The following is a 13,699-nucleotide window of genomic DNA, read 5'->3' on the forward strand; positions in this document are numbered from 1 at the left end:
TCTGATGACTTTATTAGTCGTTAAACGACAGCGTAAACTGCAAACAACCGAAGACGGCTGCTCAGATCGTCTCCAAAATCGTTTATATAGATAAGGAACGGCAAAGGGCCTATAACACTACCTGGGGGAGGATATCGAAGCATTTCAGAGGTGCGCTGCTAGATTTTTTACCGGTAGTTTCGATCAGTAGGGGAGTATTACGGAAATGCTCCGTGAATTCAAATGGGGATCCCTGTCGGGAACAAAAAGTTTTTTCTGTGAAACTTTATTGAGAGAAATCAGGCAACAGAATGGTTCGGCAGCCGCCAGCGGGGTGTAAGCATCGCGAAGACAAGATAAATGAGCCATCATATGGAACAATACAGGCATATGTTTTTCCCTCACTACAGTCGGAATAGGCCAGGAGCAGATACCCTCCACCTTGCACCGTACAGTAGCTTATGGAATACGTAAACAAGTTGATGTAGATGTAAAGCCCGTTTTACACCAGCGAATTTCCGGTCAAAATAGACTATTCAAAGTGCGTGCACTTTTTGTACCCGCGTGTAAAGCGACCAACCAGGGCACGAGTGTGTGTATGACGTCAATGATCTATTGACTGTGCCGAGTATGGAGCTCTAAATTTCCGAGTATGCTGCACACTACGTATTCGCAGAAACAACAGACCCTGGCGGCATCCGATAAAATCGAAAGTTAACCTGTTCTGGAGTAATTTTCTCTTATCATAGAAATGGATTCTCTGCCTTAGTGTCTCCTTAATTTTTATTGTGTTGTTTGCTTTGTTTTCATGACACATTGCAAAGCTGCACACTGTCCTGAATTTTTCCTACTAACGTTGTCTTAAAAGATAGATGAAATATCTGAAACGATGGAGGCATCTACATTTTTGAGAGAAAAAGCTTACACTGTGCATAAATGAGATAAACGTGTTTTAATGAAAATTTGTTCAACAATGAAAAAGTCAGAATTATTTGACGAGAAAAGTAATTTTCGATGTTTTCGGCACTCAGAAAGAAAGAAAACAAGATACAAATGCTAAAGTAAAAAGACGCTATTTACTGCGTTCTAGATATTGTTTAATGTATTTGGAAGTACATATATTTTCAACAAATAAATGTATACGTCCTGAAATGATCTGAGGAGTGTATAGAAATTACCACGCTACCTTTGACAGTAATGTCCACTATGAATTCCCCTTTTGACCCTAATAAACTATTTTACTCTTGCTTCTTCCTAAACTTTGCTACTATATTCCTATTTTTTCATAAAAAAGAACAATCCATCATTACGTCACTTTTGCAATTCAGATGCCAAACTGTAAAAGAAAATGTTGCACAGAATAGAAAACTGAAGTGAAATAATACGTTCCCTAACACAAAATAGTAAATTACTGATGTAATCAAATAGCTCTGAGATAGCTATTGCAACAGAGGCTACCCATTGCACACAGCATTGTTTCCTTTCCTCCACCTACAAGATAGGTAGCCGACATCTAGGTTCTGAATGACATCTCCTTTTCCCTCTCTGAAGTAGGAACTTGTAGTTTTGAAAGCTGTGAGTGTGGTTACATACGTTGGTGTGTTTCTATTGGCTGAGCCTTTTACAAGTATGTAACGGCCAGTCTGTTCTTTGTGGAAATATTTAATAATCACTTCCTATCGATAGTTGCTAAGCCGAGTAGAAATTTAACTAACTCACGGAACATTTACAAGCTGGTGAACCAGGACATTGGCACAACTGTATTCGTCTGCTTGTAAATGTTCTTTGAGTCGGTTAATTAGAAGAAAATAGATATTAAATCACTTATTATGTCGCTGGTGGTCACTACGCTGTAATGAAATATAAAAGAGGATTATGAAGATATGAGCATCACACTTCAGTGTCGCGTTAGATGGCCGGCCGGTGTGGCCGTGCGGTTCTAGGCGCTTCAGTCTGGAACCGCGTGACCGGTTGCAGGTTCGAATCCTGCCTCGGGCATGGATGTGTGTGATGTCCTTAGGTTAGTTAGGGTTGAGTAGTTCTAAGTTCTAGGGGACTGATGACCACAGATGTTAAGTCCCATAGTGCTCAGAGCCATTTTTTTGCTTTAGATCCCTTGAGTAATGTATCGCGTGCATAGCCAGGTTCCAGACAGATGAAAATACTCATTGCTCTTTCTTTCCTGGGATTCTCCCTATTTACGGAGGCTTCAGATGAAGGGCTCTTGCTCCCCTCGGATTTTCTATTTCAATATTTTCTCTGAAGTTCACTACTACTAGCATCACATCATTGCATAAAGTAAGGTGATGTACGCCATTTGCTGGCAACAACGTGGATTTCGTTCTGTATATTTGAAATATTTGTGCTTCTTAGTTCGAGGTGGCATTTGCCTAGACAGTGTAGGCGATGATTTAAAACAGCACACAGTCTGGCCAGTACGTGTACGAGAACAGCCATCATTAGTTAACCAAAATGACTTTTCATTCTGCAGTGAAATGTGCACTGAAATAACCTTCCTGACACATTAAAACTGTGCGCTACCCCGGAGGCAGTTCTCACGTCACAAGCAATATTTTCGTTAACGTTTAAACGAAAATGACCACACGAAACAGACGAGACACGGTACAGGAATGAAAAGCCACGGCGCTGCAGCAGATTCAGTTGTGTTGAGCGTAAAAAAAAAAAAAAGTGGCTGCAAGTACTATGGGACTTAACATCTGAGATCAGTCCCCTAGACTTAGAACTACTTAAACCTAACTAACCTAAGGACATCACACACATCCATGCCCGAGGCAGGATTCGAACCTGCGACCGTAGCAGCAGCGCGGTTACGGACTGAAGCGCCTAGAACCGCTCGGCCACAAGCGCGGATCGTTAAAGGATTACAACTAATAGTTAAGTAGTGAGTGTAGTGTGATACAAGAAGATAGGTACTGTAAAAGAGGCTTTAGTCGGCCCTGCTGAGCCTACATACCCGCTTTGCGCGCCGTGGGCACGCCCATGTGGCTGGTCTTGACAGCGCCCGTGGCTGCCTTGGCCGCAGCCGCCGCCCCCGCAGCCTCAGTCTTGGCGCCGGTCCCACTCGCGCCGCCCCCGGCAGTCGGGGCCTTGCCCTCGGCGGCCGCTTTCGACGCCAGCAGCTTCTTGACCAGCGAGGCGCTGTCGACGCGCGGGCCCTGGCCGCCCTCGGTGCCTGCATCGCCGCCACCGGAGGAAGATGTCGGGTTCCCAGAGGCCTTGCCGGGGGATTCCGTCGTCATCGCTGCCGCCGCCGGCTTGGCGGTGGAGGCAGCCGGGCCGAGTGGTGGCGCAGCCTTGTTGGAGGCCACGGAGAGGCTGGCGGCGGGCTTGTCGCTCTTGTGCAGCTGCTGCTGCGGCTGCTCCTGGGCCTGCGGATCGGCTGCGGGGTCGGCCAGCTGCAGGGCGGGCGTCGTGGTGGAGGCCACCAGCGCGATAGACGTGTCGGGCGTGCTGGGCGTGGCCGGTGCTGCGGGGGCGGCGGAGGCGGCGGGGGCAGCAGACACGCTGATTGGCTCTGCCAGCAGCGAGACCGACGCCAGGTGTACCTGCACACAGGGACCATACGGAACCATCTTGCCTCATTCTCATCATTACTGAACAATCAGTTTAATAAGACACAGCTGCAAAATACTAACGCGAATTCTTTACGGACGAATGGAAAAACTAGTAGAAGTCGACCTCGGGGAAGATCAGTTTGGATTCCGTAGAAATGTTGGAACACGTGACGCAATACTGACCTTACCCCATGTTGTTGTTGTGGTCTTCAGTCCTGAGACTGGTTTGATGCAGCTCTCCATGCTACTCTATCCTGTGCAAGCTTCTTCATCAACCAGTACCTACTGCAACCTACATCATCCTGAATCTGTTTAGTGTACTCATCTCTTGGTCTCCCTCTACGATTTTTACCCTCTACGCTTCCCTCCAAAACTAAATTTGTGATCCCTTGATGCCTCAGAACATGTCCTACCAACCGATCCCTTCTTCTAGTCAAGTTGTGCCACAAACATCTCTTCTACCCAATCCTATTCAATACCTCCTCATTAGTTATATGATCTACCCATCTAATCTTCAGCATTCTTCTGTAGCACCACATTTCGAAAGATTCTATTCTCTTCTTGTCCAAACTATTTATCGTCTATGTTTCACTTCCATACATGGCTACACTCCATACAAATACTTTCAGAAACGACTTCCTGACACATCTATACTCGATGTTAACAAATTTCTCTTCTTCAGAAACGCTTTCCTTGCCATTGCCAGTCTACATTTTATATCCTCTCTACTTCGACCATCATCAGTTATTTTGCTCCCCAAATAGCAAAACTCCTTTACTACTTACCCCTTATCTTAGAAGAAAGATTAAGGAAAGGCAAACCTACGTTTCTAGCATTTGTAGACTTACAGAAAGCTGTTGACAATGTTGACTGGAGTACTCTCTTTCAAATTCTAAACGTGGCAGGGGTAAAATACAGGGAGCGAAAGGCTATTTACAATTTGTACTGAAACCAAATGGCAGTTATAAGTGTCGAGGGGCATGAAAGGGAAGCAGTGGGTGGAAAAGGAGTGAGACAGGGTTGTAGCCTCTCCCCGATGTTATTCAATCTGTATATTAAGCAAGCAGTAAAGGAAACAAAAGAAAAATTCGGAGTAGGTATTAAAATCCATGGAGAAGAAATAAAAACTTTGAGGTTCGCCGATGACATTGTAATTCTGTCAGAGACAGCAAAGGACTTGGAAGAGCAGTTGAACGGAATGGACAGTGTCTTGAAAGGAGGATATAAGATGAACATCAACAAAAGCTAAACGAGGATAATGGAATGTAGTCGAATTAAGTCGGGTGATGCTGAGGGAATAAGATTAGGAAATGAGACGCTTAAAGTAGTAAAGGAGTTTTGCTATTTGAGCAGCAAAATAACTGATGATGGTCGAAGTAGAGAGGATATAAAATGTAGACTGGCAATGGCAAGGAAAGCGTTTCTGAAGAAGAGAAATTTACTAACATCGAGAATAGATTTAAGTGTCAGGAAGTCGTTTCTGAAAGAATTTGCATGGAGTGTAGCCATGTATGGAAGTGAAACATGGACGATAAATAGTTTGGACAAGAAGAGAATAGAATCTTTCGAAATGTGGTGCTACAGAAGAATGCTGAAGATTAGATGGGTAGATCACATAACGAATGAGGAGGTATTGAATAGAATTGGGAAGAAGAGGAGTTTGTGGCACAACTTGACAAGAAGAAGGGACCGGTTGGTAGTACATGTTCTGAGGCATCAAGAGATCACAAATTTAGTATTGGAGGGAAGCGTGGAGGGTAAAAATCGTAGAGGGTGACCAAGAGATGAATACACTAAGCAGATTCAGCAGGATGTAGGTTGCAGTAAGTACTGGGAGATGAAGAAGCTTGCACAAGATAGAGTAACATGGAGAGCTGCATCAAACCAGTCTCAGGACTGAAAACCACAACAACAGCAACATAGTTATTTCATCCCGCTCGCCCCACATGGGAGGGGGACGCTGTCAGTGGTACTATTCTCCATTTAAAGAAAATTATAATGAGAATATACAAATAAAATTTTGTGCATTTTCTGTTTTAGACTAAAAATCAAAGACAGACATCTAAAAAAGGCAAATATATACACTACTGGCCATTAAAATTGCTACACCACGAAGATGGCGTGCTACAGACGGGAAATGTAACCGACGGGAAGAAGATGCTATGATATGCAAATGATTAGCTTTTCAGAGCATTCACACAAGGTTGGCGCCGGTGGCGACACATACAACGTGCTGACATGAGGAGAGTTTCCAACCGATTTCTCACACACAAACAGCAGATGACCGGCGTTGCCTGGTTAAACGTTGTTGTGATGCCTCGTGTAAGGAGGGGAAATGGGTACCATCACGTTTCCGACTTTGACAAAGGTCGGGTTGTAGGCTATCGCGATTGCGGTTTATCGTATGGCGACATTCCTGCTCGCGTTGGTCGAGATCCAATGACTGTTAGCAGAATATGGAATCGGTGGGTTCAGGATGGTAATATGGAACGCCGTGCTGGATCCCAACGGCCTCGTATCACTAGCAGTCGAGATGACAGGCATCTTATCCGCATGGCTGTAACGGATCGTGCATCCACGTCTCGGTCCCTGAATCAACAGATGGGGACGTCCGCAAGACAACAACCATCTGCACGAACAGTTCGACGACGTTTTCAGCAGCATGGACTATAGTTCAGAGACCATGGCTGCGGTTACCCTTGACGCTCCATCACAGACAGGAGCGCCTGCGATGGTGTACTCAACGACGAACCTGGGTGCACGAATGGCAAAACGTCATTTTTTCGGATGAATCCAGGTTCTGTTTACAACATCATGATGGTCGCATCCGTGTTTGGCGACATCGCAGTGAACGCACATTGGAAGCGTGTATTCGTCATTGCCATACTGGCGTATCACCCGACGTGATGGTATGGGGTGCCATTGGTTACACGTCTCGGTCACCTCTTGTTCGCATTGACGGCACTTTGAACAGTGGACGTTACATTTCATATGTGTTACGACCCGTGGCTCTACCCTTCATTCGATCCCTGCGAAATCCTACATTTCAGCAGGATAGTGCACGACCACATGTTACAGGTCCTTTACGGGCCTTTCTGGATACAGAAAATGTTCGACTGCTCCCCTGGCCAGCACATTCTCCAGATCTCTCACCAATTGAAAACGTCTGGTCAATGGTGGCCGAGCAACTGGCTCGTCACAATGGGCCAGTCACTACTCTTGATGAACTGTGGTATCGTGTTGAAGCTGCAGGGGCAGCTGTACCTGTACACGCTATCCAGGCTCTGTTTGACTCAATGCCCAGGCGTATCAAGGCCGGTGTGGGTAGAAAGATAGGGGTGTGGAGGCAAGAAAAATTTGGATATGAGGTGAATAGTGGGAAATACAGTCGGTGGGAAAGAAAGAGGGTGAGAAGTAATGTGTCATATAGCTAGGGTAATGGTTGTAGTAGGAAAGGGATGGGGATGGATGTAAAGGAAAAGGAGGGAGGAGCTCTGTTGTGGAATGGGATAGGTGTGGAAGAGTTAAAGTTGTAGGAGGAATAAATATCGGGGCAGATCTCATTGTCTGGGAGAGTGTTGAAACTTCGTTGGGATAGGATATGAAGTGTGTGTAGGTGTTGGGATGGCGGGGTATATTCGTGAAGACCTGCCAACATACCAGGCTTGGTGATAAGAGAGGAGACAATGGGGTAATTAGAACCTAGTTTGTGGAGAGTAGAGGTGATGCGGAGGTGTTCGATGTGGGTGAGGAGGAGTGAGAATTTGATGAGATGGTAGAGGAACCAGGTGGGGGGAGGTAAATGGATGCAGAAAGCGAGACAGAGTGGATGACGTTCGAGGATTTGGAGCGACTTATAGAATCTTGGTGTGGTGGAGATATGCATAGCATATGCATATGCATAGCAGAGGATGGGCCAGGTCAGGATTTTGTAGGAGTGGAGAATAGTGGAAGCGTGTAATTCCCAAGTTCAGCTTGTTAGTAGTTTTAGTGGTTTTAGTCTATTGTGGGCCTTTTGTCGGATGGTTAGTATCCACGTTAGTTGCCAGTCGAGGGTTAGTCCAAGATATTTTAGTGTGTTCATATTGTACAATGTCTCGTCTACATCTATTAGAGATGCTAAATTTTCATTGCACAAATTAAAGAAGAAGAAGGGAACAGTAGCGGTTAACATTCTGTCAAGACAGAGTAGGGAAAATTTTAATGACTGGGGAGAAATCACGAAGGATTCTGCAGGATTCAATTTTCTGTGCACACATGTTTCATATGCGGTGAGGTATTTTGTTATAAGCTAGATGTGATGACCCCATTCAGTGTAGTGTTTCCTTGTTTTGTTAGCAGATAACGTGAAATTTTACTCTCGATTAGTAATGCAGCTGCGCTCTCCCGTGGTCACCGCGGTCACCACGGTCAAAAGTATGAGCTGACAAAACAAGTTACTGTCATGTGGCTATTTTCATAATTGTGAATTGGTTGTCGGTCCGCAGCAAGCAAGCTATATGTATTTTATTTAAACAGGTAAGGGCGATAGTGATACGCAAATAATTTGGTTTATTTATTTTGTGAAATATGTGACGACACTGACCTTTGAAACTCAACGGTTAGCGTTCTGACAATCGGACTCCATCCTGGGTTACTCACTTCAACGACTATCAATGTTGCTCTCACATCAGCTCTACACCTCTCTGCAAGACGTTTATAGCAAATACTGGAGAAAGTATTTCACACACATAACTGATATCAAGAAAAAAACAGGTCCATCATGGACACATTCCTCATTTTGCTTCATACCCTACTACGACCGCTGCAAAAAACAACCAACTAAGGAAGATGTCTTCATGTGAGACAAGTGTCGTCAACACTCAAATTCTGAAGATAAGGACTGATGCAGTAAAGTGAATGAAACTCTGTATTCCGAAGTTACTTTACCATTACTGCAGAATAACCTTACCTACTGCAAATTAACCTTCCCGTGTATGCTTCAAGGTTATGTACAATTATGAACAATGCCACTAATAAGAAGAGTATAATACGTTTCTAAAATCTGGATCATATATGTAGTTACTTAATTTTATTAATTGCAACATATTTCATTATTTTTCTCCAATAAAACAATACGTTTCTTTGAAAATACTGCCAAATTACCTTACCCTATCAAATGTGTGTGAATTCCTAAGGGACCAAACTGCTGAGGTCATGAGTCCCTAGACTTATACTATCTTAACGCTAAGGAAAACACTCACACCCATGACTGAGGGAGGACTCGACCCTCCGGCGGGAGGGGACGCACGATTAGTGAATGGCGCCTCTAACCGCGCAGCCACTCCGCGCGGCACCTTACCCTGTACGTAAATGACCTTCCACTTACTATTCGTGAAGCAGAATTGGTACTACGAAGTTTTTCTGCATGGCCATCTTCACTGCAGCTGTTATAATCAATTATAATTGGTTTCTCCCTCTTAAGGTCACTGCAATTAACTAAACTGTGTGCTACATCATACGTGTTTCGCTTTTATTTCTGTTGTGTACATAGTTCCGCGTAGTCAGCGCGTACACAACTTTCCCACTAGAGCGCGCCCCGCTAAGCACAACAGCGCAGGTGCAGCGCTCGTCCGTCTCCGCACTACGAGATGGCGCTGTCTTAGAGACGGACCAAATTTTGCTTCCGCCGATCCGCGTATTAATATGTAACGCAGCCAGTGAGATTTCTGCTAAAGTAGAACCTTTTCTCCTCGCGGATCACACTCGCGCGGTGATACCTGAACGCGCGAGGTATTATAACTAGTGTACAGACCTCCGATTAGTCAGTCTGCATTAGTCTGCACCAGTCTACATTAGTCTGTACCAGTCTATAGTCAAGTTTCAGTCTGCGCCTAATAAGATTATCATATTCCTGTACATAGCCATGAAGATAAATGTATAGACACTTTGTCAAGTATCAGAGATATGTGAGAATAAGATTAACGTACCAAGACCAAAGGAACTTCAAATTGTCAATTGTAAATAGCATCCAGAACCAAGTTAAGTAATTTTTAGGCTTGTTATTATTTTAATAAATGCGTGTGAAAATTAATCAGGTTCTGTTTAAAGTTGGTCACCGTCAATCTGCTACTCTAAGCGTGCAAGTGGCATTTCTACCGTCTGACCTAACGGCAGAAGATAAACACGCCACGATAAGACCACGAGACATATTGCTGACACTCGCCTACTTCGTTAGAGCGACAAGTCAAATAATCTGATGGTGTGTGTACTGAAGGTCTTACAGTACACACACCACAATTTCCAAAGCATATTCCATGGTATTCCAAAAATATGTAATCGTTATATGTTTGTATTTTTGGTTATAATAGATTAAAAAGAAAAACTGCGTTTTTTTACAAAGCATCTTCTGAAAATACTGATACGTAGTAGCCTGAGGTAGCAAAAGTCATGGGATAGTGAAATGCAAATATACAGATGGCGGTAATATCGCGCACACGAGGCATAAAAGGGCAGTGCATTGGCGGAGCGGTCATTTGTACTTCAGGTGATTCGTGTTAAAAGGAGTCCGATGTCCTTACGGCCGCGCGACGGGTATCAACAGACTTTGAACGAAGAACGGTAGTTGAAGCTAGACGCATGGGTCATTCCATTTGGAAATCGTTAGGGAAATCAGTATTCCGAGATTCACAGTGTCAACAATGTACCAAGAATACCAAATTTCAGGCATTACCTCTCACCAAGGACAATGCAGTGGCCTACGGCCTGCTCTTAATTATGGAGACCAGCGAAGTTTGTGTAGAGTTGTCAGTGCTAAAAGGCAAGCAACACTGCTTGAAATAACAGCAGAAATCAATGTCTGACGTTCGACAAGTTCAGTATCAGTTAGGACAACGCGGCGAAATTTGTCGTTAATGAGCTATGGCAGCACACGAGCGACGCGAGTGCCTTTGCTAACAGGACATCGCCCGCCCCACCTCTCCTGGGCTCGTGACCATACCGGCAGGACTCTAGACGACTGGAAAAGCGTGGCCTGTCAGATTTTAGTTGGGTAAAAGCTGATGATAGGGTTCAAGTATGGTACAGACCCCACGAAGCCAAGGACCCAAGTTATCAACAAGGCACTGTCCAAGATGATGGTGACTCCACAATGATGTGATCTGTGTCTACATGGAATGGACTGGGACCTCTGGTCCAACGGAAACGATCATTGACTGGAAATGGTTATGTTCGGCTACTTGGAGACCATCTGACCATTCATGAACTTCATGTTCCCGAACAATGATGGAATTTTTGTGGATAACAATGCGCCATGTCACCGGGCCATTTTCGCAATCATGGACAGCTATAGAGACAGCATGGCTCAATATCTCTGCAAGGGAGTTCCAACGACTTGAGTCCAAGCCACGTCGTGCAGCTGCAATACGCCGGACAAAAAGAGCTCGGTCACGACATTAGGGCCGAGAGGTTCTAAGCACTTCAGTCCGGAACCGCGTTTCTGCTACGGTCGCAGGTTCGAATCCTGCCCCGAGCATGGATGTGTGTGATGTCCTTAGGTTAGTTAGGTTTAAGTAGTTCTAAGTTCTAGGGGACTGATGACCTCAGATGTTAAGTCCCATAGTGCTTAGAGCTATTTTGAACGACATTAGGGGATACCTCGTGACTTTTATCATCTCAGTGTAATCTAGGTACATCTTACACGGGGACCACACTTTGAAGGTTCAGTCACTATTATCACCTGAGTTCACATTTGGTATGGATTATGAGATTTTTAAAAAGTATTGGATTTTAAACAGGTATAGAATTAATCCGGCTTTAGAAGTGGAAGTTATTGAATGAAATTGTAAAATGGGGTTATTAATTAGTCAAGTACGTAAAATTAATAATTTAGAGAAAGCAGAAAGATAGAAAGTTGCAACGTTGCCGCCAAATGGCGTGGTGGCGATAGGAATTCGCGTAATAGTACCTATCCACTACAAAAATTGCCTAGAAATTCTAAACTTTGTATACCGTATAAATCTCTATAATATCTCGAAACAAATCAAAAATATGTTGTAAATTTAATTTTAATCCATACTGCATTTCATAAGGGACCCAGCTGTTATGGATTGTTGATGATTTATACCATCAGCCACAAATATTTTTAAAATGCTGTATTTCAATGTCATAACCGGTTTCGGGCATTCCACGGCCATCTTGAGATTGCTAACATTTCCGATTACGTTGTTTTCGTCAGCAGTTTGCCGTGTACTCCTGCAGTATCTCTTTGTTTTGCTATAGTTTTTAAGCTTTTCCAGGACAATGCAATAGTAAAGTGTACTACTCTGACAATTGCGAGGCAATCGCAAGAGAAGTTTTACGCGTCTATTATGTAACTGATGTATCTGCGTGCAGGTGCCGGACGTTACTGGTGTTCTGGCTGTTAGAACTCGAGCTTTGTAAGACGATTGTGTGTGAGCTGACGGCTCGACTCCCGTTCAAACTTTCTTCTTGCTACATTCGCAACGTCTCACCGCTACGCAGTTTAACTGTCAAACGGGGTCTGCCTCTGTGTCGAAGCGTCGAGGTGCAAAATAGTAAAGGGATTTCGCAAATCACGACAGGCATACATTTTAGGGAATGATCTATGCGTTTCTTTATTTACTTGTCGATAGCTATAAATATGTTTGTTCTAATAATTAAATTCAATTAAAAATAGTAAGTAGTCAAATAACATGAAATTTAGTAAAACTGCATGCAAGTACAAGTGTTTTTTAATTGTATTACCTCTGAAATATAATGTAAATTAAATAATATGACCAGTGATGAAAAACATATATTAAAACTTAAGTTCGAGTCGTCGCCATATACAGATTTGTCTACACTATGTGGTCAAAAGTATCCGGACACCTGGCTGAAAATGACTTACAAGTTCCTGGTGCCCTCCCTCGGTAATGCTGGAATTCAATATGGTGTTGACCCACGCTTAACCTTGATTACAGCTTCCAATCTCGCAGGCATACGTTCAATCAGACGCTGGAAGGTTTCTTGGGCAATGGCAGCCCATTCTTCACGGAGTGCTGCACTGAGAGGGGGTATCGATGTCGATCGGTGAGGCCTAGCACGAATTCGGCGTTCCAAAAAATCACAAAGGTGTTCTATAGGATTCAGGTCAGGACTGTGTGCAGGCCAGTCCATTACAGGGATGTTATTGTCGTGCAACTACTCCGCCACAGGCCGTGCATTATAAACAGGTGCTCGATCGCGTTGAAAGATGCAATCGCCGTCCCCGAATTGCTCTTCAGCAGTGGGAAGCAAGAAGGTGCTTAAAACATCAATATAGGCCTGTGCTGTGATAGTGCCACACAAAACAACAAGAGGTGCAAGTCCCCGCCATGAAAAACAAGACCGCACCATAACACCTTCGCCTCCGAATTTTGCTGTTGGCACTACAAACGTTGGCAGATGATGATCACCGGGCATTCGCAATTACCCACACCCTGCCATCGGATCGCCACTTTGTGTACTGTGGTTTGTCACTCCACACAACGTTTTTCCACTGTTCAATCGTCCAATGTTTACGCTCTTTACACCAAGCGAGGCGTCCTTTGGCGCTTACCGCCGTGATGTGTGACGTCTGAGCAACCGCTCGACCATGAAAGCAAAGTTTTCTCACCTCCCGCCTAACTGTCATAGTAGTTGGAGTGGATCGTGTTGCAGTTTGGAATTTCTGTGTGATGGCTGAACAGATGTCTGCCCATTATACATTACGATCCTCTTCAACTGTCGGCGGTCTCTGTCAGCTAACGGACGAGGTCGGACTGTACACTTTTATGCTGTACGTGTCCCTTCACGTTTCCACTTCACTGTCACATCGGAAACAGTGGACCTGGGGATGTTTAGGAGTGTTGAAATCTCGCGTACAGACGTCTGACACAAGTAACACCCAATCACCTGACCACGTTGGATGTCCGTGAGTTCCGCGGAGCACCCCAGTCCGCTCACTCACGATGTCTAATGACTAATGAGGTCGCTGATACTCCAGTACCTGGCGTTGGTATCGGCACGATGCACCTAATACGAAAAACGTATATTTTTGGAGGTTTCCGGATACTTTTGATCACGTAGTGTAGATCAGTTACGAAATAGACGCGTAAAATTCTCTTGAGATTTTCTCGAATTGCCAG

At 44.4% G+C, this 13,699-nt stretch overlaps 1 protein-coding gene across 1 annotated transcript in view; it reads right to left on the reverse strand.

The window, feature by feature from the left end:
- The window catches only part of LOC124616343 (AT-rich interactive domain-containing protein 1B-like), a 428,390-nt gene that overhangs the window by 391,123 nt on the left and 23,568 nt on the right, over window positions 1-13,699 (reverse strand). The window contains exon 4 of the mRNA XM_047144651.1: window positions 2,954-3,545. Coding sequence (XP_047000607.1) covers window positions 2,954-3,545 — 592 coding nt within the window. The remainder of the gene's footprint in view (window positions 1-2,953; window positions 3,546-13,699) is intronic.

Source organism: Schistocerca americana, chromosome 5 (genome assembly GCF_021461395.2).
Source record: "Schistocerca americana isolate TAMUIC-IGC-003095 chromosome 5, iqSchAmer2.1, whole genome shotgun sequence".
NCBI lineage: Eukaryota > Metazoa > Arthropoda > Insecta > Orthoptera > Acrididae > Schistocerca > Schistocerca americana.